Raw genomic sequence first — 27,431 nt, 5'->3', positions numbered from 1 at the left:
CGTTTGGGGCAGCAAGCTCCCATAAGCTTCTGGGCCCAAACTAGCCTGGGTCTCTGGGTTCCTTTCCGTTGTCCCCGAGTTCTTGGCCTCTGCGCGGCGAGTTGGTCGCGTGCCAGACAGTCGTTAGCGCCGGCCGAGGGTGGGGGGCTCAACAGACTTCACGGAAGCGGGACTGGAACGGGCAGCGACGGTTGGGTGACGCCGGGAGGCGGTTGAGGTGAGGCGGCCCCTCGGGCACCGTGCCAGTTGTGTCGGGAGCCACAAGGCTGAGTGAGAAGGACGGCGCGCGATAGGCGGCGATGCAGGGCGCGGCCTGTCTCGGTAACAGGGTGATGGGGAGCGGGGCCTTTCTTTGGAGGTGCGGTTCGCTTTGGCTGTGGGCTCTCAGTTCCCTCCGGAGTCGGGCATGGCAAACCCCAAGGCTACAGGGGCCAAATAAGTTGTAAGTGTACGTGGGCCGCAAAGAAACAAAAGCTCCAGTGTTCATAGAACGTAGGTGTATTTCGATAGAGACATGCTGAATATAAAGGGCTGAAATAAATGAGTCATCGTTAACATAAAATAATAGAACATCTTAATAAAAACTAATATTTTTTCTTGAACATTCGCTTACCAGACACCGAATCACTGCACATAGTAAGCGAATAAACCTATTTTTCTTGTTCTTTGAAAGCAAAATGTTTTCTGTTGCGCAAACCAAACCAAGTCAATATAAGACGAATGACGCGGCCATCGGCTGCTGAAATATGCACAGCTAGTGTTGGTGGAGAGAAATGGTGCGCCCGCGTGTAAGGCGCGGAAGGAAAACGCAGGCAACACGGTTGTAGTAAGCAGTCCTTAGTGAATGTTGTGATTTGTTATTAATAACTAGAGGCCCGGTGCACAAAATTTGTGCAGGGGGTGGGGTACCCTCGGCCCAGCCTGCACCCTCTCCAATCCGGGACCCCTCAGGGGATGTCCGACGGCCAGTTTAGGCCCGATCCCAGGGAATGGGCCTAAACCAGTAGTCGGACATCCCGCTCACAATCCTGGACCACTGGCTCCAAATCGCTCACCTGCCTGCCTGCCTGGTCACCCCTAACTGCCCCCCCCAACCCCCATGGGCCTGATCGCCCCTCACTGCCTCTAAGTGCCGGCTTGATCGCGCCTAATTGCCACCCCTGCCAGCCTGGTTGCCCCTAACTGCCCCCCACCCCTGCTGGCCTGGTTGCCCCCAACTGCCCCCCCCTGCCGGCCTGGTCACCCCTTACTGCCCCCTCTGCTGGTCTGGTTGCCCCCAACTGCCCCCCACACTGGCCTAGTCTCCCCCCCTTGCCAGCCTAATCGCCCCTAACTGCCCCCCCCCTGCTGGCCTGGTTGCCCCCAACTGGCCCCCCCCCCCCCCCCCCCGCCAGCCTGGTCGCCCCACGCAGCCTGCTGTTCAGTCATTTGGTCGTCCCTCACTAACCCCCCTGCCAGCCTGGTCGTAGGCAGCCATCTTGTGAGGGCGTGAGGGTTAATTTTCATATTACCGCTTTATTATATAGGATTATATATAACAGGATATTGTAAAAATTAAGTTATGAAATTTTTATTAAAACGCTTCTTACATACGGTTATATTGGCTGGGCCACAAAAACATTCGTTGTGGGCTGCATGCGGTCCGCGGGCCGTGAGTTTGACATGCTTGGTCTAGACTCTCGGGTCCTGAAAAGTTAAATGACCCCAAGAAAAGAAGCCCTGCACTAAGCCCCAGCCTGAACGTGTCAAGCAGGAAGTAGACTTGGGATGAGGACTTTACATCTGGAGGCGTCCTCGTGACAGGCTCCCAGGAAGACATGGGCGGAGGGGTGTCCCAGGTAGGGTTCCTAGAGGAGGCACCCCTCGTTGCTCCTTGAGGGCCAGCTACATGCTTCCGAGCCTCAGTTCCCAAGAATTGCTGTCAACTCAGATAGAGCCCAGCCTCCCTTTAAATTCGACTTGCTTATATGTGGATGAAAGCAGATGTGGCCCTAGGGGGTGTTTTGGCTCTGTTTTCCATTTTTAATTTAACTCTGTCTGCTCCAAGAAATGCTGGTGTCAAATGATTCCTCTTCTCTCCCACTGCTGTCAGGTTTCTAAGAAGGACCCTGAGGAGGAGGAAAGAACAGGTGGATATCTGGGAATTGAAGTTCAGGTGAGTTTGTGTTTCTTTTATAGTCACACAATTACTTTTGCTTTTAGATCATGAGACTGTTTGCTTTCCTTGGCCTGAAATATCTTGACTAGCAGGGTCTCTCGTGGGTCTTCCTTCTGGTGAGGGACCCACCACGCTGGTGCACCCCCCTTCCCAGGGGTCCCATATTGTCCTTTTCTTCAGCTAATGGCCATCTGTTCACATGGTGAATTGTTCAAATCCTTCAGTGCATTCTCCCTTTCTAAGTGTCCTGATGGCATTGAAATACACCTCGTGGAGCCCTAGCTGGTTTTGCTCAGTGGACACAGTGTGGGCCCTCAGACTGAAGGGCCCCAGGTTCGGTTCCAGTCAACGGCTCGGACCTCGGCTGCAGACTTGATCCCCAGCCCTATCAGGGCACGTGTGAGAAGCAACCAATTAGTGTGTCTCTCTCACATTGATGTTTTTCTCTCTCTGTCTCTCTCTCTCTCCCTTCCACTTTCTCCAAAAATCAATGGGAAAGTATCCTCGGGTGAGGACTCACAAAAAAACAAAGGCACAAGCAAAAAAGATATATACCTCGTGGAGATAACTGTTAGAGCTTTATTTTAGCTTATGATTGGAGAGGTTAGTATTCAGGTAGATAAACTATTTTTTATCTTTTCCACAGTCATGATTTTCAAAGCTCAAGGCAAGGGAAGAGGGAATTGTTAGTTTCAGTTAATAAATTCCAATGTTTGTGCCCGGCCAGTGTGGCTCAGTGGTTGAGGATTGACCTATGAACCAGGAGGTCACAGTTCGAATCCCTGTCAGACACATGCCCAGGTTGTGGGCTTGATCCCCAGCAGGGGTTGTGCAGGAGGCAGCCTATCAATGTTTCTCTCTCATCATCGATATTTCTCTCTCTCTCTTCCTTTCCCTTCCTCTCTAAAATCAATAAAAATATAGTTTTTAAAAAATTTCCACTGCCTTTAGGAGCACTGATGTGCTTTGAGCTTTGAGCATAGGGCTTTGCAGTGTGCATCAACAGAGCAGAGACTTCCAGATAATCTTTTAGTAGAAATCTGTAACATTGCTAAGCATAAATTGTTTCAGGTCCAACTTTTCTTTTTTAATATATATTTTATTGATTTTTTACAGAGAGGAAGGGAGAGGGATAGAGAGTCAGAAACATCGATGAGAGAGAAACATCGATCAGCTGCCTCCTGCACAACCCCTACTGGGGATGTGCCTGCAACCCAAGGTACATGCCCTTGACTGGAATCGAACCTGGGACCCTTCAGTCCTCAGGCCGACGCTCTGTCCACGGAGCCAAACCGGTTAGGGCTCAGGTCCAACTTTGTGTAGGCTGTGAGAGGCAGGCAGTACTGTGTGTGGTTAAGAGTAAGGCTCTGGATCTAGAGCACCTGGATTCACATCGTGGCTCTGCTGTTCTAGCTGCGTGAGCTTAGACAAATGATTCTGGCTCTATGTGCCACGTCGACAAAATCAGGACAAAAAAATACCTACCCTATGGGGTTGTAATGATGTGAGGTGAGCTAATATGTGTCAAGCTCCTTTAGAACAGTGCCTGCCCCGTGATACAGGCTTGGTAAATATTAAGAGCTGCTGTTATGTGGTGATTCTGGATCTTTCCCAAATCAACTCCTTATAGATCAACATATGAAGAGAAATATGAAGATGATTGTGGTGGATACTTACAAGTTTAAAAATGTGACCAGATGCTCAAATGGTAAGGTAATAGAAGGAAGAAAGAGGTCTTTACTGCAGGTCTTATTCCAGATGACCACAAACAGTTTGAAATTGAGACATAATTTTGGCAAATATTTGTAAATTTTGAAAGTGGGCACAATGTCTATAACTTAATGAAGTTATCCAGCGCACATGATTTAAAAAATATCTAGCTCCATTGGCCTGGAATAAAAAGGTATAAGAGCTAGGAAGGAACTTGTAGAAAATTAGTGTCCAGTGATAATGGAAACAGGTAAATTTCAGTATTTCCTGTGGTATAATAATATTCACCTAATAAAAATTATGTTTATAAAGAATCAAAAGAAGAAAAAATGTAAATGATATTAAGCAAAAGTTATAGCTATGAACAAAAGTACTCAAGAATATTAGGAGCGATATGTGAATTCCATTAGAAAAGACAGGATTTTGAAAGACGTTTTTCAAGGATCATATCCAAAATGTTGTTTTCATTATTCATTCAGTGAAGAAGTTAGGTGTAGCCACACTTGTCCAGCATCTACTTTGTACCAAACATGTATGTTTTGTTGTCTTTCTGCTTATGTGTATATTAATTTTATTCCTCAGACTTTGAAGGTGACTTACATAATTCGTGGTCATTGACCGGAGAATCTTGACAGTGAAAGTGTCTCATTGTAGTGATGAGCTACAGCCCCGGGATGTTCAAGAGCTGGTAGGTGTAATTTGTTTCAGGCCCACTGATTGTCAGTGTTGGGCTTTTTGTTTAGTTTTCTTAATGACTGCAATATTTTGCATTTGATTATGGAATTAATACAGGTTTGTGACAAAACAATTTATTAATCCAGGAAACATATAGAGAATGAGGTAAAAATTATATCCTCCTACTCATTCTTAGTATTCCAGTGTGTGTATTTTGCTTGTTTGTTTTCCTACAAGCCTGTGTGTCTGGTTTTGTTTCTGCAGAATAAAGTCACATTATGGTGATATAATTGATTTGAAGACTCTCTAGCTTTTAGTTGGAAATGAAATAAAAGAGGAGTAAAAAGTGTAACAGGTGGTTGCACTGAAGATTAAGAAAAATCATATAAAATGGTTTACAATAATTGCTTAAAATACATTTTAGCCATTAAATAACCCCCAGACATGGCTTTTATTTTCATCTTTTATTTTCATGGCTTTTATTTTCATCTTTTATTTTCATGGCTTTTATTTTCATTTAATCTTGAGTATGTAGAAAGAGGAGGGAGGTGCCAGTGATTCTTTCCTTATTTGAAAATTTTCAAGTATTTACAGCTTTTAGGAATAGTATAGAAATGCTATTTAGAAATTGATTACCAGAGCAATGAAGATGAATTTAAAGGTTACTTCCACAGAGAATAGCAATAATCTCTAATGTCTTACAAAAATCTATTTTACAAATATTTCCAGGACAGGTAGTAATACCAAGAGGTAAAATAAGGAGGTTATAGTTTTAAATATTCAAATAAGCCACCAATTTGCACAGAACAACCCGATTGAACCTCTGGTTAATGTTCCCAGATTGGCACCTCATTGGGTTATATTTTCTGAGCCAGTTTTGCAGTACCTAATTTGTCTTTTCATCTGCAGCTTCTGGAAGGAGGGAGTATTTTTTTTTCTGTATCTTTTTAAGAGCCTGCTTTGCTCATCTTGTTATTTAGGAAGAATAGCAGGCTTAGGGCTGGGCTGTGTGATTTAGAAATGTAAGAAAGCAGGCCTGAGAAGCACAGATTTTATCATGAGAAAAATTACAAGAATGGTATTAACTTTCTTGCATTAACTTTCTCACATTATTACAATGTAATGAGGGATAAGTAATCTTTTTCATTTTCACTAGTAATGGCCAAAACATATATTAAGCAATGATCGTACACCATTTTATGTGGTCTTTCTTATTTAATCTTCAATGCAACCATCCGTGGTAGACACTTTTTACCCCTCTTTTATTGAATTTCTCAACAGAGGTGTTGAGAAATTGGTAACCATCAAGTTCAAGTTTGACATCAGAGTCTTTATCTTAATTGCACATACACTTCACACCTTATGTATCTTTTAATAAACCTGCTTGCCTCACTAAGAAATTAACTGTGTATGGCTTTCTTCATCAATTAATGTGGCCCATTACCTTCACGACCGTGAAGGTAGAATGGGCCATAATTTTTTTTTTTTAAATATATTTTATTGATTTTTTACAGAGAGGAAGGGAGAGAGAGATGAGAGTTAGAAACATCGATGGGAGAGAAACATCGATCAGCCGCCTCCTGCACATCTCCTACTGGGGACGTGCCCGCAACCCAGGTACATGCCCTTGACCGGAATCGAACCCGGGACCCTTCAGTCCGCAGGCCGACGCTCTATCCATTGAGCCAAACCGGTTTCGGCGGGCCATAATTTATTAAGCCTTTTGCCCAGTATTACTTAGTTTCTAATTCTTGGTTATCATAAATGATTTTTGGTTGAATATTCTTATGTATATATCTGGTTATTTCCCTAGCTATTTAAGGATACATTTCTAACTGGAATTTTGGGTAAAAATGTGTCCCAAATGTAAGACCCTGAGATAGTAGTACGTAAACGGTAATATAATGACTAAAAGACACAGTTGTTACCTTTAGGATAAGAAAAACAAAATATGTTTAGTAATAAGTAGGGCAGTCAGCAACAAAGGCCAATATGCAATTCAGATAACCTATCTTAGGAACTCATAGTAAGGTAATTGTAAGCAATACTGTTAAGTTATACCAACTTTGTGGAGGCAAATGGAATATAGCCTGTGAGTTTCATACTGTATAGTTTTTATCCTGCTAATATTAGTTGCAAAGTAAGGCTATAGGATCAGGTGATTCAGCATTTTCCTGGAGGGTATCATGTCTAAAAAGACAAGTTCAGACACAAAATAAGCCCATTTATCAGAAGACATGAAAAGTAGGATCAAGACCTCTCAATGTACCCTTGAGATTTCTTTGGGAATTTCAACCATTTTTTCTAGGGAAAGAAATCATATAGTTAGTATAATGCATGGCCATCATTACAATAATTACGCAGAATATCTAAACCAAAAGGTCATTATGGTCATACTACATTATTATATACTAGTGGTCCGGTGCATGAAATTTGTGCGGGGAGGGGGGGGGGTCCCCTCTGCCTGTCCTGCACCCTCTCCAATCTGGGACCCCCTCAGGGGATGTCCAACTTCCGGTTCGGGTATCGGGCCTAAACCGGCAGTCAGACATCCCTCTCACAATCTAGGACCGCTGGCTCGTAACCACTCACCTGCCTGCCTGGTCACCCCTAACCACTCTGCCTGTCAGCCTGCTCGCCCCCAACTGCCCTCCCCCCACCGGCCTGATTGCCCCCAACTGCCCCCCCACCAGCATGCTCACCCCCAACTGTCCCCCCCTGCTGGCCTGACTGCCCCCAACTGCCACCCCTGCCGGCCTGCTCACCCCCAACTGGCCCCCCTGCCAGCCTGATCACCCCCAACTGCCCTCCCCTCCTGGCCTGATTGCCCCTAACTGCCTCTGGCTCAGCCCCACCACCATGGCTGCGTCCAGAAGGACATCCCGAAGGTCTCCCAGAAGGCCTCCTGGTCTAATTTGCATATTGCCCTTTTATTAGTATAGATAGCTATGTAACTTTCCAAACAGTTTTTCATCTATTGATGTCTGACCATCAGTCTTACTGTTTTGATATATACATATTTAAAAATGTAGTTATACTATGTACATCATGTAACCTATTTTTTTCTATTGATAATAGATCTTTTTTTTTTTTTTTAATTAAATCTTTATTGTTCAGATTATTACATTTGTTCCTCTTTTTTCCCCCCCATAACTCCCCTCCTCCCAGTTCCCCCCCCACCCTCCGCCCTCACTCCCCACCCACTGTCCTCATCCATAGGTGCACGATTTTTGTCCAGTCTCTTCCCACATCTCCCACACCCCTTTCCCCCCCAAGAATAGTCAGTCCATTCCCTTTCTATGTCCCTGATTCTATTATAATCAACAGTTTATTCTGTTCATCAGATTATTTATTCACTTGATTCTTAGATTCACTTGTTGATAGATGCATATTTGTTGTTCATAATTTGTATCTTTACCTTTTTCTTCCTCTTCCTCTTCTTAAAGGATACCTTTCAGCATTTCATATAATCCTGGTTTGGTGGTGATGAACTCCTTTAGCTTTTCCTTATCTGTGAAGCTCTTTATCTGACCTTCAATTCTGAATGATAGCTTTGCTGGATAAAGTAATCTTGGTTGTAGGTTCTTGGTATTCATCACTTTGAATATTTCTTGCCACTCCCTTCTGGCCTGCAAAGTTTCTGTTGAGAAATCAGCTGACAGTCGTATGGGTATTCCCTTGTAGGTAACTGAGTTTCTTTCTCTTGCTGTTTTTAAGATTCTCTCTTTATCTTTTGCTCTTGGCATTTTAATTATGATGTGTCTTGGTGTGGTCCTCTTTGGATTCCTTTTGTTTGGGGTTCTCCGCGCTTCTTGGACCTGTAAGTCCATTTCTTTCACGAGGTGGGGGAAGTTTTCTGTCATTATTTCTTCAAATAGGTTTTCAATATCTTGCTCTCTCTCATCTTCTGGCACCCCTATAATTCTGATGTTGGTACGCTTGAAGCTGTCCCAGAGGCTCCTTACACTATCCTCGCATTTTTGGATTCTTTTTTCATTTTGCTTTTCCGGTTGGATGTTTTTTGCTTCCTCGCATTTCAAATCATTGACTTGATTCTTGCGCTCCTCTGGTCTGCTGTCGGGCGTCTGTATAATATTCGTTATTTCAGTCCGTGTGTGCTTAATTTCTAGTTGGTTCCCCAATATAAGATCGAGGGTCTTATTAGTTTTCGTGTAGAGCTCATTAAGTTTATCGGCAGCTTCTAAACAGTTCTTGAGAGACCTTAAAAGTGTGGTTCTGAACTCTATTTCTTCCATTGACAATTTTGTCCTGTTTCTTTGTCTCCGCATTTTGTTATGCTTCCTTGGTGCACCCCCTAGTGGTCTTTGTTCGCAGTCTTATAGATAAATCTTGATTGCTGTAGCTAATTCCAGGGAGGGTTTGACCTCCAGGCCAAGTGGCTATGAGATTCAGCTGTGTCAGCGGTGAGAGAACTTCTGTCCTCTAGGGAGGTGCTAATCTAGCCTTTGCCTGAGGCTATCCGGCAAATGCCTCTGTGCAGGGCTTGGGCAGGGCGGGTCGAACAGGATCAACAGTGTGGGCCGGAGAGAGCAGTTATGGCGGCTCTCAGTCCTGTCCCAAGGGGCTCTGCCTCTCTGAGTCCCAGCACCCGCTGCAAGCTCGGAGAGAAAGCTGCACTCGCTCTGACCGAAGCCAGACAGTCCCGCTTCTTCCGCCTGAGTCTGGGTCCCTAAAGACTCGCCCGGATCTGGAGCTCAGAGTCTGCGACTCCCTCCCGATTGAAAACAACAACCGCGCCCTCCGCCGCCAGCCCGATCCGCGCACTCCGCACCTCAGAATTTGACTTCAGCACTGCGCCTCCTCTGAGTGTCCGTATGCGTTTCTCTTTCCTCCTAGTTGTAGGACTTCCACTCAGCCAGCGCCCCTGTGGTTCTGGGTGATGTCCCTTCCGTTTTTTGGTTTCACTTTTGAAGTAGTTGTTCAAAGCAGCAAACTCCGGCGTTAACCTATGCCGCCATCTTGGTTCTCTTGATAATAGATCTTGATTATTTTCCCCAACTTAGCATAATTTCAAAGTGTTCCATTGCACGGATGTTCTGAATGCATTAAGTCATATTTTGGGGCGCAGGCAATTACCTGAGCAGTTGTTTGTATGTCCTGCCTGCTCCTGTGTCTTGACCGATTTTCTAAAGTCCTAAGCCCATGAAGAATGTTTTGGTCTTGGACCATGTGGGAATGGAAGGTGGGAGATCTGATCTGGGGAGGACTGAGTGGTCCAATCTCAGGGTCATAGCAGCACCCCCAGAATTGGGCTGTGAAGGAAACCTTTCTGCTGAAGGACCTGGGGATTTTAGGTGAGAGTTTAGATTCCACATATGTGTGTGGGGTGTGGATTCATTTGAGTCATGATGGGATCAGTTAAGCACACCTGGTCTCAAGCTTCCTTTTCCTTCCCCAGCTCTGGCTTTCCTGAACTCTGTGCTTCGCCGGTAGAGGAAACCCATGGAGCGCTAATTGGTTCTTGGAATTACGGAACCATGACTGATGTAAGTTGGTATTTCCCTCTACTTGGAATACAGTGATTTTTAGTTTATGCGAATCTTTTCCTTAGTTATACTAAAGCCTTCTACCTAATAGACTCCATCCCTGAACCCACCTCTCAGTTCCTCCTATTCCAGTGAAGGATGGCACCAAATACCCTACGCCCTCCCGAGGTGCCTTTCCAGTCAGTCATCACACTCACTCAGCATCTCCTGCATGCTCAGCCTTCTGTCAAGAACAGTAAAGAATAGAGTCTTGTGGGAAGTACTTGAGCTTCTGTCAAAGAATAGCTCTTTTACTTGAATAAAAGGAAAAACCAATAGTAGATGGGTTTTATCTATCAAAGCACAGATGGGATTTATATAAGAGAAGGATGAAAAAGGAGAGAAGGAAAGACTGTAGACATTTTGGAAACGACAGGTTTCCCTTTTCTGCTAAGATGCTGATTGGCAGGAGCTAAGAAAGAAGCCAGTCAGGATGCCCTTCCCTTGACAGCTGGACGGCCACCAAGAAGGCAGTTTCGGGGACACGTCCTCTGGAAGAGCTTTGGTGTGTCCCTGTGGCATGTCCTCAGCAGGCTGTCTCGGGTGGTGCCCTTTGTTATCACCTCCACCTTCGTGCCACCAGGCCTGCACCATTTCCCTTATCAGAATCTCATTCCCTTGCCAAGTCTGTGTATGATGGGTTAGTGAGGAGGGTCCCCGTGGACCACACAGGAGCGCTTGGCACTTCTTCACAGACCTGAGTTTTCCAGAAGGTTCAGGTGGGATTTGGGATTTCTTGGTCTCAGCCTGTTATGTGCAATCATATGCTTTGCAAGGCTTTCAGGATTAGAGGGGGAGTGAGTGATTCTTTCCAGGGATTCCCTAATTGATGAACACCAGTATCCAAGTCCATTTTGTCATTGACCAGGACATGCAGGTCTTGAGCAACATCTGTTAGGCACAGTATCCTCCAACTTGGGAATAAGGAAGGTGTTAATCGATGGGCGGTTAATGATAACAAGATGATCCAGCCCCTCAGGTGTGGCTCAGAGGTTGAGTGCCAACCTGTGAACCAGGAGGCCACCATTGGATTCCTGATCAGGGCACATGCCCGGGTTGCGGGCTCAGTCCCCAGTAGGGGGCTTGCAGAAAACAGCTGATCAATGATTCTCTGTCATCATTGATGTTTCTATCTCTCCCTCTCCCTTGCTCTATGAAATCCATAAAAATACATTTAAAAAAAATATTTCCCAAAGAAAAGATGATCTAGATTTTTAAGTATGATTCCAAGAATTAAGAAAATCTTTAAAAATTTTGTTTAACCTAAATATGTAAACATAATAGTTATTAATCTCATATATCCAAATGATGAACTGAATTGTAGCTAATAACCCATTTTATGTATTCATCATAATAAGAAACAATTCTTTTGATGAAATCTAACAGAATGATTTACTTGAGGCTTAATGATAATTTTTAGTGGAAATCATATTTCTGAAATAGAGACTTTAGAGTGTGTTTTTGGGGAAAAAATTTCATCTCCATATTCCTCAAAGGGAAAAGATGGTATAGCAGTTCACATTTATAAAGAATTTATGAGGCAGGCACATAGCAGGGTATGTGTATGTATACCCATAAGCCTCCCTTTCTCCCCTCCACTATTTTTCTTGAATAGAAGAGAAGCTGGGATTTTTAAATATATTATCAGACAGGTCTGGAGAACTGAGTTATCTCCCAGTATCCTGGAAGTTTTTTCTGCTCTACCAGGATACTTCTAGAACAGCGGTTCTCAGCCTGTGGGTCACAACGCCTTTGGCGGTCGAACGACCCTTTCACAGTGGTCCCGTAAGACCATCCTGCATATCAGATATTTACATTACGATTCATCACAGTAGCAACATTACAGTGATGAAGTAGCAACGAAAATAACTTTATGGTTGGGTCACAACATGAGGAACTGTATTTAAAGGGCCAGAAGGTTGAGAACCACAGTTCTAGAACATGTAGACATACTGCCTTAGTCATAATAATTTCCTTACTTTTCCCTACCTGTGTGTATCACAAGCTTCAAGCTTCCTTCATTGTCATATTTTTCTCTTCTTGCAGTTTACCCTTCATAATCTTTTTTTTCCCCTCTTGGAAATATTTTCTGAAGTTATTTAATTTCATAAGTAACGTGTGGGTTTTTGGTTTTAGGGGTTGGTGACTTTCAGTGATGTGGCCATCCACTTCTCCCAGGAAGAGTGGGAGTGCCTGAGCCCTGCTCAGAGGGACTTATACATGGATGTGATGTTGGAGAACTACAGTAACTTGATTTCACTGGGTAAGGTCATCCGCCTGAAATAATCCAGAATCTCCTCTCTGCAACATCAGCTTTCTTCACTGGGAATCACAGGGCTGTCTTTGAAGAAACCAGATGAATTTCTTTTCCTGTTCTCAAAGGAATGGTCTGATATTTGTTGGGTTAGAAATGGGTTCATTGAGCACCTTGATCTTCCCACCCCTCACTGAGCTTCACCCCTTCCTCTGACCCTTCCTGCAATGAATGGCCTCTCTTTAATGACCAAGGTGCTGGAATTGTGTGATGGGGCATTTATTTCATAACCATTGTCAGAAAAACCAGGTTTCATACTGTGTTTAACTTCAACATTTCTATAAATGAGCTGTGTCCTTGCTACTGCAAGTGTGGTTCTTTTGTTTGAGGAACCATAAGAAGGCCAGAGCAAAGTAGTGCAGGAGAGAGTATCAGTAATTAGTGAGGAAGACAGGCAAGGCCCAGAGGATATGCAGTTTCGTTAGTTTGGGGAAGGCGGGGCGAGGATGTAGATTGTTTTCTCAGGGATTGGAAGCCATGACTTGGTTTCCATGGGGTTTTAACTTGCTTATTGTTAAGTGTTACACAAAGAAGCAACATGAGCTTCTTCTGGGGCTGGTTAGAAATGCAGCTTGTCAGGTCCTGCCCCAGACCTGCAGGACAGAATCTGCATTTACAAGATCCCTCGTGATTTTCACGCACCTTAAAGAAGCACTGCTCTTTGTTCTTTCCTGACCCACATGGACGTCGTACAGCTAGGAACAGGGTCCTGATACACTCTGGCTTTCAAAAGAGCCTCTTCACTTTAGCTAGGGCTGGTTTGAATGAACAGAATTCATTTCTTACTAAGCAAATGCATTTCTTTACTTACAACAAAGTTAGAGTAAAAAGTTACAATCTGAGCTAACTCCTAAAAATGTCTCATGAAACTTCTTGTTTTCCTCTCAGCAAAGTAACAGCAATAACAATAATATTAACAGTTAACACTGTACTTACTATAAACCAGGGCCAGGGTCCTCAAACTTTTTTAACAGGGGGCCAGTTCACTGTCCCTCAGACCGTTGGAGGGCTGGACAATAGTTTTAAAAAAAACTGTGAACAAATTCCTATGCACACTGCATATATCTTACTTTGAAGTAAAAACACAAAACAGGAACAAATACAATATTTGTATTTGCATGTGGCCCGCGGGCCGTAGTTCGAGGACCCCTGATACTAGGCTTTATTGTAAGTAGAACACATATATTAACTTACTTAACTTTCACAATGTCCCCATGAGGTAGGTACTGTTTTATTTTTAATATGTTTTGATTGATTTTTTAGAGAGAGAGGAAAGGAGAGGGAGAGAGAGAGAGAGAGAGAGAGAGAGAGAGAGAAACATCGATGTGAAAGAAGCATCAATTGATTGCCTCCTGTACACACCCCAACAGGGATCAAATCTGAAACCTGGGCATGTGTCCTGACCAGGAATCGAACTGACGACCTTTCGGTGCATGGGACGACACTCAACCAATTGAGCCACACCAGCCAGGGCACAGGTGGGTACTATTTTTATCTGAGGCACATATAGTTTAAGTGACTTTCTAAGGTCACACAGCTGGTGGGAGACAGTGGCAGCAATTGAACATAGGCAGTCTGGCTCCAGGGACTGTATTCTATTTGTTCTAGGGATGGAGCCTGGTGGAATCTCAAACAAGATCATTTTCCTATCTATGTGATGTCATGGTCTTTATTCCCATCATCCTTCTCTTTTCTGAGGTTTTTATCAACATTATTTTTACCTTTACTTTATTGACAGTTAACCAAATATTTTAGCTTAGAGTAGGCATATGTGAGGACATTATTAGAGCAAGAAGGAGAGTCCTGGATGGTTGTGAGGGGAGGGCGGAGAAGTTTTAACCCAGGAAGGCAAAGACAGGAGGGAACCAACATTGCAGGAAACAACCTCACAGGCCGCAGAAGAGGAGAAGCAGGAATATCCGGGGTGATGTTTGGAAAGGTCCCTATCAAGGACCAAGGCCTGTAGAGTGAAGGCCCATCCCCGGGGAGCAAATTGAAGTCTTAGTTTGAGCTACCAAAGGAACTTCATCTGATCTCATTCCCACCCTCCTTGTTTCTTCTCATATTTCCCTTCGATTTCAGTGAGGAGGGTGTGTTTATTGTTTCCTGCATAACCATGTTGCTTATATGTTGGATTCACCACCTTTCTAGCTCTTTTGTATTTGTGAGTAAATATATGCATTCATTCATAAAGTCTGCAAATTTTTGTTTGTTTTGTTAATCCTCACCCAAGGATATTTTTTCCATTGATTGTTAGAGTAGAAGGGAGGGAAAAGGGGAGAGAGACAGAGACAGAGAGAGAGAGAGAGAGAAAGAGAGAGAGAGAGAGAGAAACATCGATGTGACAGAGACACACTGATTAGTTGCCTCCTGCATGCTCCTGGACTGGGGCCGGGGATCGAATCTGCAACCCAAGTACATGCTCTTGACCAAGAATAGAACCCACAACCCTTTTTTGCACAGGCCATCACTAAACACTGAGGCACACCAGCCAGGGCTGGAAATATTTTGAGTGCCTACTCCCAGCCAGGCATTGCACCATCATGAACAAGATAACTACCCATTCTCATGCAATTTATATAGTCAGGGAGAAATAAGTAAATAAATAAATACATGCATAAATACAATCTTATAACATGTTTTTTCAGGAAAGGTAAACGACAGAAGAGAACAGAAAATGATGGGAATTCATAAGACTAATTCAGATACTGTGACTAGAGAAAGTTTTCTTGAATAGACACATGAAGCCTGGGATCAAATTATATGACTATATGGGGGAGGACTATACCAATCACAGTCAACAGCAAATGCAAAGGCCCTGTAGTTGGAAAGGAACTTTATTGGAGGGCCTGTAAGGCCAGAGCAGAATTAGCAGTGGAGCGTGTACTAAGAAATTAGGAGATAGGCAAGGGTCAGATAATACAGTTTTGTCATTGTTTTAGGAATTTGAGTTGTTTAGTCTTTCACTCTGAAATAGTTCCTGTGTCTTTCCTTGACTTGAATCCCTTGCTGCTTCTGAAGATTACAGGCCAATTGTTTTGTCCAGTGCTCCTCAGTATAGGTTTGTCTGCTTTTTCCTCACGATTAGATTTAGGTTATGCATTTTTGGCAGAAATATCACAGAACTGATGCTGCATTCTCCTTGCATCCTGTCAGGTAGTGCAAATGATTTGTCATTACTGCTGATGCTTCCTTTGAGCAGTTGATTAAGGTTGTATCTGCCGGCTTCCTTCATGTAAAGTTAATCTTTGTTCCTTTAATGAGTATTTTGTGGGAAGGAACTTTGAGACTATTAAATATTGTATTCCCCTTCAAACTTCCTTTTATTTATATATTGGATTTCTAGTCAATAGGTTGTAATATGCTCTTCCCATTATTTATTTTAAAGCTCAAAATATTTGAGCTTGTTCCAGATTTGACCACTGGGAACCCTGACATGCGGCTTCTGTGTCCTCTGGTATATCTCCATCATTCTAAACACTTCCTTATTTCTGACAAAAGCACATTTCAGGCTTATCTTGTACTTTTCCTGTTTCAGCTTTAATATCAACCACTTTCTACATGGGACAACCAAGAAATTTTAACCCAGGAAGGCAAAGACAGGAGGGAACCAACATGTTAGTCCAGAGTGGTATTTAGCAGCCAAAATCTAGGTACTAGGTTTGCTCATTGCTACTGAGGGATGGCTGCTCCCAGGCCCCCTTGGACAGAACTAGAGAACATACTTATATACCACATATATACGTATACATGCACACACATTTACTTCTATATATTGAAAATCTTGAGTTCACACAGATATCTCCAATTCCAATTCAACACTGCAGGTTTCATTTCAACTTACTTTCCGCATTTCTAACTACCTTCTCTAACAGTGAAAAACCTGGCTTCCTTTATCCTTAATATATTTACTTACTTGATCAAACTCTCTGTATGTAACCAGCCTTCCATTACCACCACCACCTTAATCCTGTGATTGCCGTTCTCATCCAACTTGGGCCATGGCAGCCCATGCCAGGTCACACACAGACACTTGTCCTTCTCCTGGCATTCTGACTTTCTACATGGGACAATCCTTTTCATATTGGAACCCCCCTCACATTGACATTCAGTACCCTACTCTGAGTTTTATTTTTAAAAAATATATTTTATTGATTTTTTACAGAGAAGAAGGGAGAGGGATAGAAAGTCAGAAACATCAATGAGAGAGATCGATCAGCTGCCTCCTGCATGCCCCCCCAGTGGGGACGTGCCTACAACCAAGGTACATGCCCTTGACCGGAATCGAACCCGGGACCCTTGAGTCCGCAGGCCGACGCTCTATCCACTGAGCCAAACCGGTTCGGCTGAGTTTTATTTTATTACATCTTGACCCTTGAGTGTGCATTAAGAAAATATTTTGTGTGGTAAAATAGGAAGTATTTGTTAAGCTTCTCTGTTGCATACCAAAGTATGATGGTGGCCTTGAGGAAAACCACTTGTGCGGTTGTTTGAATTGTGAGTTAAACTTGCCATTTTTTATGGAGCACCATTTTTTTTCTTGAAAGACTGACTAACACTATGGTTATCCAGACTTAGATAGTTGTTAAAATTTTCTTGCAAGTGAGCCTGTCATTTCAAGAACAATTATTTGTTGCCAATAATAGAATTCAAACTTTCAAGTAAAAATTAGAATTGTATGAACCTTATGTCCACCATTTTGAGCTTTATAGCTTTTCAGTACGTATTTTTTTCCTAATGAGATAGGTGGTAATATTACCATGTGATTGTTTTTGATAGTGTATAATGAAATATATCAAATTCTCAAACATCTGCACAGTGCAGTGAACCACTATTTTTCGAATGACCAATGTATGATGTTGCAAAATTATGCATGGATAAAAGGTCATTCAAAGTGTAATGGATTTTAATGTAACATTATGAAAAATTCCTGGGTATAGTTGCATATTCCACATTGTAGTTAACTTTTAAGGAACTACCACTTCTCAAGTTTTACTGTAATATCAGAGAAACACATCCACAATGATCTGAACAGGCTTATAAAATACTAGAGGCCTGGTGCACAAAATTCGTGCATGGGGGGCAGGGGGAAAGGGGTGTCCCTCAGCCCAGCCTGCACCCTCTCGCAATCCAGGACCCCTCAGGTAGGGTCCCTAGGCCTGGCCGGCGATCAGGGCCTATTGGAGCTTTCCTTCCTGCTGGCAGCTAGCCCCTCCCCCACTGCTGCCACTGCTTGCCATCTGTGCAGCACTTACTCCCTTCCCCCACCACCAGTCACCTCCCTCTGCGAGTGACAGGTGTGTGGTGCGATCGCATGGCTGGCCTGGGCCTCCCTCTGCAGGGCGATCGCTGGCCCACCCCGCACACCCACCACAGTGTCACTGGCTGGTGGCCTGGGCCTTCTTCTACTGGGCAATCGTGGGGCGATGGCAGGGGCCCCTGACCAATTGCATCACACCCGCCTTGGCTGGTCTGGCACCAGTGTGTGTCATAGCATTGTCAGCGGAAGGTTTTCCAAACGGCCATTCTGCTGTTCGGTCATTTGGTCGATTTGCATATTATGCTTTTATTATAGATTATTCCATTTTACAACTGCATATCTGTGGAAGATTGGATTCTTCATATACTTCAACCAAAATAGCATTGCCACAGATTAAATGCTGTAGCAGATATGAGAATCCAGTTGTTTTATTTTGGAAAATATAATTATTTTTCATAAAATCTATTAACATTCAATGATTTATTGTAAAAAGACATAACCCATATAAACAAAAGTGCTTTTGGGTTCTCAATGATTTTTTTAAAAAACATCCAACAAGAAGTTAAACCTATATTCATTTATAAACTCTGTTAAGCCTTACAAAAAACATTTAATTACCAAGTAATTATAATGCAAGCCCTTAGCTGGCAATTCAAACTTAATTGAACTATTTGTTGATGCTAAGTTGTACAAAACTGCGTTCCAAGCCTGGAGCTGAGCTGGGACTGGGTGATAACTTTCATTAGTTTCAGTTTATTTCTTGTTTCTAGATTTTAAACATCTTTCTTTGCTCTAAACTTCCCACATGACCACTGATGGCTAACCTCTGTTAGTGTATCAGGATTTGAGCTGGGTGGTTGTATTACAGCTGTAGTTAGTTGTGTTTCACGTCTTGTTTGGAAATCCAGTAGAGTCTTGGAACTTAATAACTGCTCAAATTGCAAGATTTTGTCTGCTTTCTAGCTCAACACCAACCACTCAGAAAAATTCCTATGAGGGAGAATTATCTAGCTTAATGAAGTTGTTTTTAAATGTGAATATTTTCTAGAATCCAGTTAATCATGCCAGCCTATACAGTCATTAAAAGTTCGGCTGAAATCACACCTGCGCACAGAAGGGCTTGACTGATGCTAGGGATTTTAAGGGATCCATCTACATAGGAAGAGGGACTTGTTAAAGTGATTTTTGTCGAATTCTCCAGAAAACTGTCAAATCAGAACATTAAGATTGCAGGAGCTAAAAAATCAAATTTGAATTTGATGAGAAGAGACTTGATGCTTAGGAGTTTAGTAAGTCTAATCCAATTCACTTATGGGTATTATTTTCAGTTCATCTTTTTTTTACTATAGAGGGCATTTTTCTGGTAGAAGAAATAAAATGTGTGGTTTTCCTGTTTTCTTTCAGATTTGGAGTCAACATATGAGACTGAAAATAACTTTTCAGGAAAGAACATTTCTGAAATAAGTTTTTCCCAATGGGCAGTAAAGGAAAGAAGTAAAACTGTTGATCTTGAGGCATCCATTTCCGAAAATAATTGGAAATGCAAAAGCAAATTTGATGAACTACAGGAACATCAAGAGGAATGCTTCAGTCAAATGATAATCAGCTATGAAAAGCCCACTTGCCAAAAAAGTAAATCTCTTATTGCACATCAAAGACTTAATCCAGAGAAACCCGACATTTGTAAGGAATGTGGGAAGACTTGTAGTCATGGTTCAAAACTTGTTCAACAGGAGAGAACTCATACAGCTGAAAAACACTTTGAATGTAAAGAATGTGGTAAGGACTTTTTTAGTGCCTATCAACTCACTGTGCATCAGAGATTTCATACTGGTGAGAAATCCTACAGATGTAAGGAATGTGGGAAGACTTTTAGTTGGGGATCAAGTCTTGTTAAACATGAGAGAATCCACAGTGGTGAGAAGCCCTATGAATGTAAAGAATGTGGAAAGGCCTTTAGTCGTGGCTACCACCTTACTCAACATCAGAAAATTCACATTGGTGTGAAATCTTATGAATGTAAGGAATGTGGAAAGGCCTTTTTTTGGGCCTCTAGCCTTGCTAAACACGAGATAATTCATTCAGGTGAGAAACCTTATAAATGTGAAGAATGTGGGAAAGCATTCAGTCGTGGCTATCAGCTTACGCAGCATCAGAAAATCCATACTGGTAAGAAACCTTATGAATGTAAAGTATGTGGAAAGGCTTTCTGTTGGGGTTATCAACTTACTCGACATCAGATATTTCATACTGGCAAGAAACCCTACGAATGTAAGGAATGTGGGAAGAGCTTTAATTGTGGTTCAAGTCTTGTTCAACATGAGAGAATTCATACAGGTGAGAAACCCTATGAATGTAAAGATTGCGGAAAGGCTTTTAGTCGTGGCTATCACCTTGCTCAACATCAAAAAATTCATACTGGTGAGAAACCTTTTGAATGTAAGGAATGTGGGAAAGCCTTTAGTTGGGGTTCAAGCCTTGTTAAACATGAGAGAGCCCATACTGGGGAGAAATCCTATAAATGTAAAGAATGTGGAAAAGTCTTTGGTAGTTTGTATCAACTTGCTCGACATCAGATACTTCATACTGGAGAGAAACCCTATGAATGTAAGGAATGTGGGAAGACCTTTCATTGTGGTTCAAGTCTTGCTCAACATGAGAGAATTCATACTGATGAGAAACCCTATGCATGTAAAGAATGTGGAAAGGCCTTTAGTCGTGGCTACCACCTTACTCAACATCAGAAAATTCACATTGGTGTGAAATCTTATGAATGTAAGGAATGTGGAAAGGCCTTTTTTTGGGCCTCTAGCCTTGCTAAACACGAGATAATTCATTCAGGTGAGAAAACTTATAAATGTGAAGAATGTGGGAAAGCATTCAGTCGTGGCTATCAGCTTACGCAGCATCAGAAAATCCATACTGGTAAGAAACCTTATGAATGTAAAGTATGTGGAAAGGCTTTCTGTTGGGGTTATCAACTTACTCGACATCAGATATTTCATACTGGCAAGAAACCCTACGAATGTAAGGAATGTGGGAAGAGCTTTAATTGTGGTTCAAGTCTTGTTCAACATGAGAGAATTCATACAGGTGAGAAACCCTATGAATGTAAAGATTGCGGAAAGACTTTTAGTCGTGGCTATCACCTTACTAAACATCAGAAAACTCATACTGGTGAGAAACCTTTTAAATGTAACAAATGTGAGAAGACCTTCAGTTGGAGTTCAAGCCTTGTTAAACATGAGAGAGCCCATACTGGTGAGAAATCCTATGAATGTAAAGAATGTGGGCAGGCCTTTGGTAGTGGGTATCAACTTGGTGTTCATCAGACATTTCATACTAGTGAGAAACCTTATAATGTAAGGAATTTAGGGATATTTACTCATGGCTCGGACCTTGTTCAACATGATAGAAATTATAGTAATGATAAACCCCATGAATATGAAGAATGGGCAAGTTTTTATATGGTCAACTTATTCAATTGAAACAATAGCTACTGGAGAAGAAATGTGAAAACATTTTTTTGTGTAACTTAAACAGAGAAATCTTATTCTAGAGAAAACTTATGAATGTGAGGAATGTGCAAAAGCCTTATCTGTGTGTGGAAAATTTGGTTGATATTAGGAAATTTATACTAGTAAGAAATATTTTAAATATAAGGAATATGAAAAGGCCTTTAGACTTCTGCATAATCTTATTGAACATCAATGTATATTGATTTGAAACTATTTAAATGAAAGGAATGTATCTTTATTCATGACATAGAGTCTAATAAGCATTGGAGGATTTATACTTATAAGAAACACTTTAAGAAATGAGAAAAGAACGGAAATTTAATTCAGTTCTTGCTCTGTACATCAGAGAATTAATACTGCTGTGAAATCTTATGATTGTAAGGAATGCAGAAAGGTTTATACACCGAGTGGCCAGGTTATTATGACCACCCCATCAGTACAATGAAGTGAATTAGTTATGCAAATAATAATAATAATAAACCTTGAGAGTATTTGCTTAGGAAGTTTTCAATATTCAGTATTTTTGGAAGTGTCAGTGAAGTACTGATGGAGTGGTCATAATAATCTGGCCGGTCATAATAATCTGGCCACTCAGTGTAGATGTAATAAGCACCTTAGATACATCAGAGAACTCATCCACATGAGAAACCCTTAGATTAGAATGCAGGAACACCTTTAGACAAGTGTTACTCGAACTTGTTTAGAGACTAGTACTAGTCTACAAAATTGTTACCTGTGCATCATAAGATAAATGCAGAAAATGAAAGTAACTGTTTGGAAACATTTATAGCAATTTGATAGTGCCATAACGTCATTGCATTTTACAAAAGTATCAATTAGCCCATGAATGATTGGAAATTAAAAACAAAAGTTTGCCCTTATCCAGAAATAATTGAGACAACATTCATACTTTTATAAATGTGACACAAGTTACGATATGATTAATTGGAACAAGAAATCCCTCACTTGTCACCTGATTAGCAGATTATTCATGCTATAGGAAGATTTGGCTAATGTGGGAATCACAACTTCCTTATGCCCATAAAAGTATAGAGAATTTACACCAAGTATGTTCATTTAGTAAATGTACAGAAGGCTTCTAACACTACTCAGTCTTTGTTAAATTTTATTTTGAATAATAAATATCCATTATTTATGTAATTATTTCTGTGATGTAACACAGACAGGAAGCCCCTTATCCATGGCACAAACCATACTGATTGTCATCACCATTCCACCTCTCACTCCCTTTGGGTTGTTGAACAAAATGTTTATCCCTTTTGGGGATCATCTTTAAAATGCTGGTGATGGTAACTAATAGTACTTTTGTAAAGAGTGGATAGATTTATATGCATCAAATCCTTGGAAGAGTATCTGGTGTGTAGCCTATGCTCAATGCATATTAGCTGTTGTTCTTATCCTCCTCATTAGTATTACTACTAGTGAATTCTTAGGAGAGGAATGCTCATTGGCATAATGAATTTAGGAAAGCTTTTCATAACCACTTATGAATTTGAGTTTCAGGTAGTTCATTCTGGATAAAATTCAGTAAAACAAAACCTGAGAGGATTTTTATTCAGAATTTATCCCTTAAGCTTCATAAAACATTAAGACTGAAAATAAATGTGGATTTAGCAAGTGTTAAGCTGGGAATATACTTGAAGAACCAGGGAGAGGTGTGAAACAATTTGCCTGAAATGAATTCCAACAGACAGGTAGGCAATAATTATAATTCCTTGTTCACATTTCAAGATAATTTAGAGATTACAAAGGAAAAAAAATGGCCCATTTGAGAATTCTTTCCCAAAATCTTACGACAATTTTCAGACAAGTTTAAAGAATAGTATAATGAATATACTCTTCTCTACCTAGAATCAATAATTGTTAACATTTGGCCATATTTGCCTTTCTCTCTGAATATATGTGTATGTATATTCATGTAGCATTTGACTTATATATAAGTCATGATAGTTCATTCCTGAACACATTAGCATGTACCCTTTTAGATTAAGAACAATCTTATTTTAATACCGTTGTTATACAAGAAAATTATCAATAATTCTGTAATACTAGTATTCTTTTCTATTTCATATTTCCCAGTGCTCCCAATAATTTATCCTATTGCTATTTATTTTCTTTTTAAAAAATATATATGTTCTTATTGATTTTTAGAGAGAGGAAAAAGGAGAGAGAGATAGAAACATCAATGTGAGAGGAACATCAATTGGTTACCTCCTGCAGCCCCCTACTGGGATGGAGCCCACAACTTGGGCATTACCCTGACCGGGAATTGATCTGGTGACCTTTTGGTGCATGGGTCGACGCCTGGTGCACTGAGCCACACCGCTGGGCACTATTTACTTTCTAACCAGCATCTTCTTTATATTCATGCATTGTATTTGGTTGTCATGTCTCTAGATTTTAGTCTTGAACAGACAGGAAAGCTGTTTTACAGAATGAGTACATTCTAGACTTGTTTCTTTCCCCATTAGGAAATAGTGCATTAAGAAAAAAATTGAATCGCAAGACTAAAGTCTCACATTGAAAAATGACCAGGATAAATTTTAGGTTAGTCTACAGGTAGACCCATAATGGTCAAATATTGACTGCATAAAAGTTGTTGAATAAACTATAGCTGCTTGTGGAAGGACAATTTGGAGATGTTCTTTTCTTTTTCTTTCTTTTTTTAACCATAACTGACATAGTAAGTTCTGAAGATCTAAGTATCACAGCTGATGAGCACAAAGGGACTGAAAGCTGAAAAATAAGCAGCTGGGAATGTACTGATGTTCACCAGTCATGTAAAGTGATAAGACAGGAGAGAGAATAAAAGGGAACAAATTAGCTCACCAGAACCAGGACAGTATGATACTGGTCTTTGAGGAGCCACATGTTATGACTCAATGATGTGGTCAATGGGTGTTTTTATATCTTATTAGTTCTGGGAAATAAAATCAATTGAATTCCTTTACTGTGGTCTAAGATGAATCTGAAGAGGATTTATGCCTTTTCTCCACACTGCCCAAAGGAATAGCTCTTTTTTTTAAATATATTTTTTAATTACAGGTGACTTACAATATTGTATTAGCTTTAGGTGTACAACTCAGTAATTATATAACTTACTAAGTGGTCACCCTGATAACTCTAGTACATATATGACATGATCATGTCATATATACATACTTACTATAATAATAGAGGCCCGATGCATGAAAATTTGTGAAAGAATAGGCCTTCCTTCCCCTGGCTGCTGGCACCAGCTTCCCTCCGGCACTTGGGACCCAGGCTTCCCTCCTCTGGCTGCCGGCAGGCACCTGGCACCCGTGCTGGCTTCCCCCGGGCCACCCACAGGCACCTGGGACCCCAGCTGGCTTCCCCCGGGTCGCCCACAGGCGCAGGTAACCAGGACCCGGGCTGGCTTCCCCCAGGCCACCTGCAGGCACCTGGCACCTGGGCTGGCTTCCCCCGGGTGCCCACAGGACCCAGGCTGGCTTCCCCGCAGCCCTGGCTTTGTCAGGAAGGACGTCTGGTCTAATTAGCATGTTACCCTTTTATTATAGATTATTGACTACTAGAGTAGTCTGTCCTTTTGCCGCCACTGGGTGCATGAAATTCGTGCACAGGTGTGGTCCCTAGGCCTGGCCTGCAATTGAAACGTGAACATCTGGTGTGGAAGGGCAGGTCTCAGCTGACCTCTGGGCCCTGAGCAGCCTCCTGCGTGTCCCCTCCGCCTAAGTCACAGCGCCTGAGTCCCCACACAGAGATGCAGTGAGTGTGGCTGGACGCCGCGGGCTGGGGCGCAGCATGGGCCTCTGGGCTGCCCAGCAGCACCACACGGAAGCTGGACAGACAATGTACTCTCTCCCAGTTGGCCTCACAGACTGGTTCCTGCGTGAACCCACAGGGAGCCCAACCGGCCCTTGCCATCCAGGCCGCTGTGGCCTGGCTCACCGGGAAGAGGCTGCATGGGTGTAGGGCGGGCTCCTCACAGGTGCCTGGAACCTGAGTGTGGGGGCTTCCTCAGCATGTGAGCCCTGGAGTCCCAGGGAAGGGTAGCAGGGAGAGTAAGAGCGAGCTCGGTGGACACCCCACATTCTCAAGGCACCTCCGTCCCCGTCACTACCGCCCTCCAGGTAGCTGGCAAGAGGTCACAGCCCCCATCTGGTGTCACAGGAGATTGGTCGCCTCCACCTACCCCCAGATCCTGTCCCAGCCCAGGTCCCAAGCCCTAATCAGGCGATCAGGGCCTGCCAGCTGCTGGTCACCATCTGCAGGGGCGATTGGTCGGGGATGGGCCACCCACTTGGCTCCCTCAGCTCCGCTCCCCACCTCCGCCACTGGTTGCCATCTGCAGGGCGATGAGCGGGGCGATTGGGCCCCCACTCGCACCCACCTTGGCCTGGCACCGCCTGCTTACCTGCTCCACCAACCCACCACGGTCTTGCTCTTGTCAGGGCCCATTGGGGCCAGCAGCACCTCCACTGCCACCCACTGCCAGCATCATGTCGCCAACGCCCACCATGTTCCGCGCCACCCCCTGGTGGTCAGTGCACATCATAGCGAGCGGTCAAACTCCTGGTCAAACAATTTGCATATTAGTCTTTTATTATATAGGATATTTCCTATGCTGTACACTACATCCCTTGGCTATTCTTAGTAGTTCTTCGTCCCTTCATCTTTTCACTTACTCCTCCAACCCCACTCATCTGGCAACCATTAAGATTATGAGTATTTCTGTTTTGTTTGTTAGTTTATTCTGTTTTTTAGATTCTACATATAAGTAAATCATATGGCATTTGTCTTTCTTTGTCTGACATTTCAATCAACACATTACCTTCTAGATCCACCGTATTGCTGTAGATGGCAAGATTTTATTTTTTTTATGGCTGAGTCATGTTTCATTGTATATATGCAATAGTTCTTTATCATTCATCTATTGATGGACACTTAGATTACTTCCATATCTTGGCTACTGTAAATAATGCTGCAATGAACATATGGAAGTATATGTCTTCCTGATTTAGTGTTTTGGGTTTCTTTAAGATAAATACCCATGCCCTAGCTGGTTTGGCTCAGTGGATAGAGCATCAGCCTGCAGACTGAAGGGTCACAGGTTCAGTTCCAGTAAGGGCACATGCCCAGGTTCGGGCTCGATCCCTAGTAGGGGGTGTGCAGGAGGCAGCTGATCAGTGATTCTCATCATTGATGTTTCTATCTCTCCCTCTCTCTGAAATCAATAAAAATATATTGAAAAATAAATACCCAGAAGTGAAATGGCTGGGTCCTTCTTTGTCTCTTTTTACATAGCCTTTGTTTAAAAGTCTTTTTTGTCTGGTATAAGTATTGCTACCTAGCTTTTGGTTTGTTTCCATTTTCATAAAATACTAGAGGCCCAGTGCATGAAATTCATGCACAGGGGGTGGGGGTCCCTCAGGCCGACCTGCACCCTGTCCATTCTGGGACCCCTGCGGGATTGAGCTTAAACCAGCAGTCAGACATCCCTCTTGCAATCCGGGACCGCTGGCTCCTAACTGCCCTCCCCTGCTGGCCTGGTTGCCCCTAACTGCTCTCCTCTGCTGACCTGGTCGCTCCTAACCACCTCTGCCTTGGCCCCCGCCACCGTGTCTTTATCCAGAAAGACATCTGGAAGGGTGTCTGGAAGATGTCTGGTCTAATTAGCATATTACCCTTTTATTAGTATAGATATTTTCTGTTCCTTTAATTTCAGTCTGTGTCTTTCGATCTGAAGTGTAGACAGCATGTGTAAGGGTCTCTTGTTATCCATTCAACCTCCATATGTCTTTTGATTAAAGCATTTAACCTATTTCCATTTAAAGTAATTGTTGATAGAAGAGTATTTATTGCTATTTCATTAATCATGTGTTTTTTGTCATTGTTCTTAATCCTCACCCAAGGATATTTTTCTGTTGATTTTTAGAGGAAGTGAAAAGGAGAGGGAGAGAGACACAGAAACACTGATGTGAGAGAGACACATCAGTTAGTTGCATCATGCACACACTCTGACCAGGACCAGGGATTGAGCCTGCAACCAAGGTATGTGCCCTTGTCCGGAATTGAACCCAGGACCCTTCAGTTCAAGAGCTCATGCTCTATCCACTGAGCCAAGCCAGCTAGGGCTTCTTCATGTTTTGTTTTTGTTTTTTTTTATTGCTTAAAGTATTACAAAGGATATTACATATGTATCCATTTTATCCCCCCGCCCTAGACAGTCCCCTAGCCTCCCCTATCC

The 27,431-nt window shown here is 42.5% G+C and overlaps 1 protein-coding gene across 2 annotated transcripts; it reads left to right on the top strand.

Moving 5' to 3' along the window:
• ZNF283 (zinc finger protein 283) lies at positions 1-27,271 on the top strand. Of its 2 annotated transcripts, none has more exons than XM_059666279.1 (7): positions 1-321; positions 2,093-2,155; positions 4,451-4,556; positions 9,963-10,050; positions 12,226-12,352; positions 13,774-13,881; positions 14,012-14,531. In XM_059666279.1, exons 3-7 carry the CDS (start codon positions 4,525-4,527, stop codon positions 14,059-14,061), a joined length of 405 nt encoding a protein of 134 aa, XP_059522262.1. In that variant the 5' UTR covers positions 1-321; positions 2,093-2,155; positions 4,451-4,524; the 3' UTR covers positions 14,062-14,531. The 2 variants fall into 2 exon arrangements, with proteins under 2 accessions (XP_059522262.1, XP_059522261.1); XM_059666278.1 differs by lacking the exon at positions 14,012-14,531 and adding an exon at positions 19,068-27,271 and having other exon boundaries at positions 8-321.
• Positions 27,272-27,431: the final 160 nt, after the last annotated feature.

The sequence above is a fragment of the Myotis daubentonii genome, chromosome 15, assembly GCF_963259705.1.
Source record: "Myotis daubentonii chromosome 15, mMyoDau2.1, whole genome shotgun sequence".
Lineage (NCBI taxonomy): Eukaryota > Metazoa > Chordata > Mammalia > Chiroptera > Vespertilionidae > Myotis > Myotis daubentonii.
The sequence above is the reverse complement of the archived record's forward strand: the minus strand, read 5'-3'. Positions and strand labels throughout refer to the sequence as shown.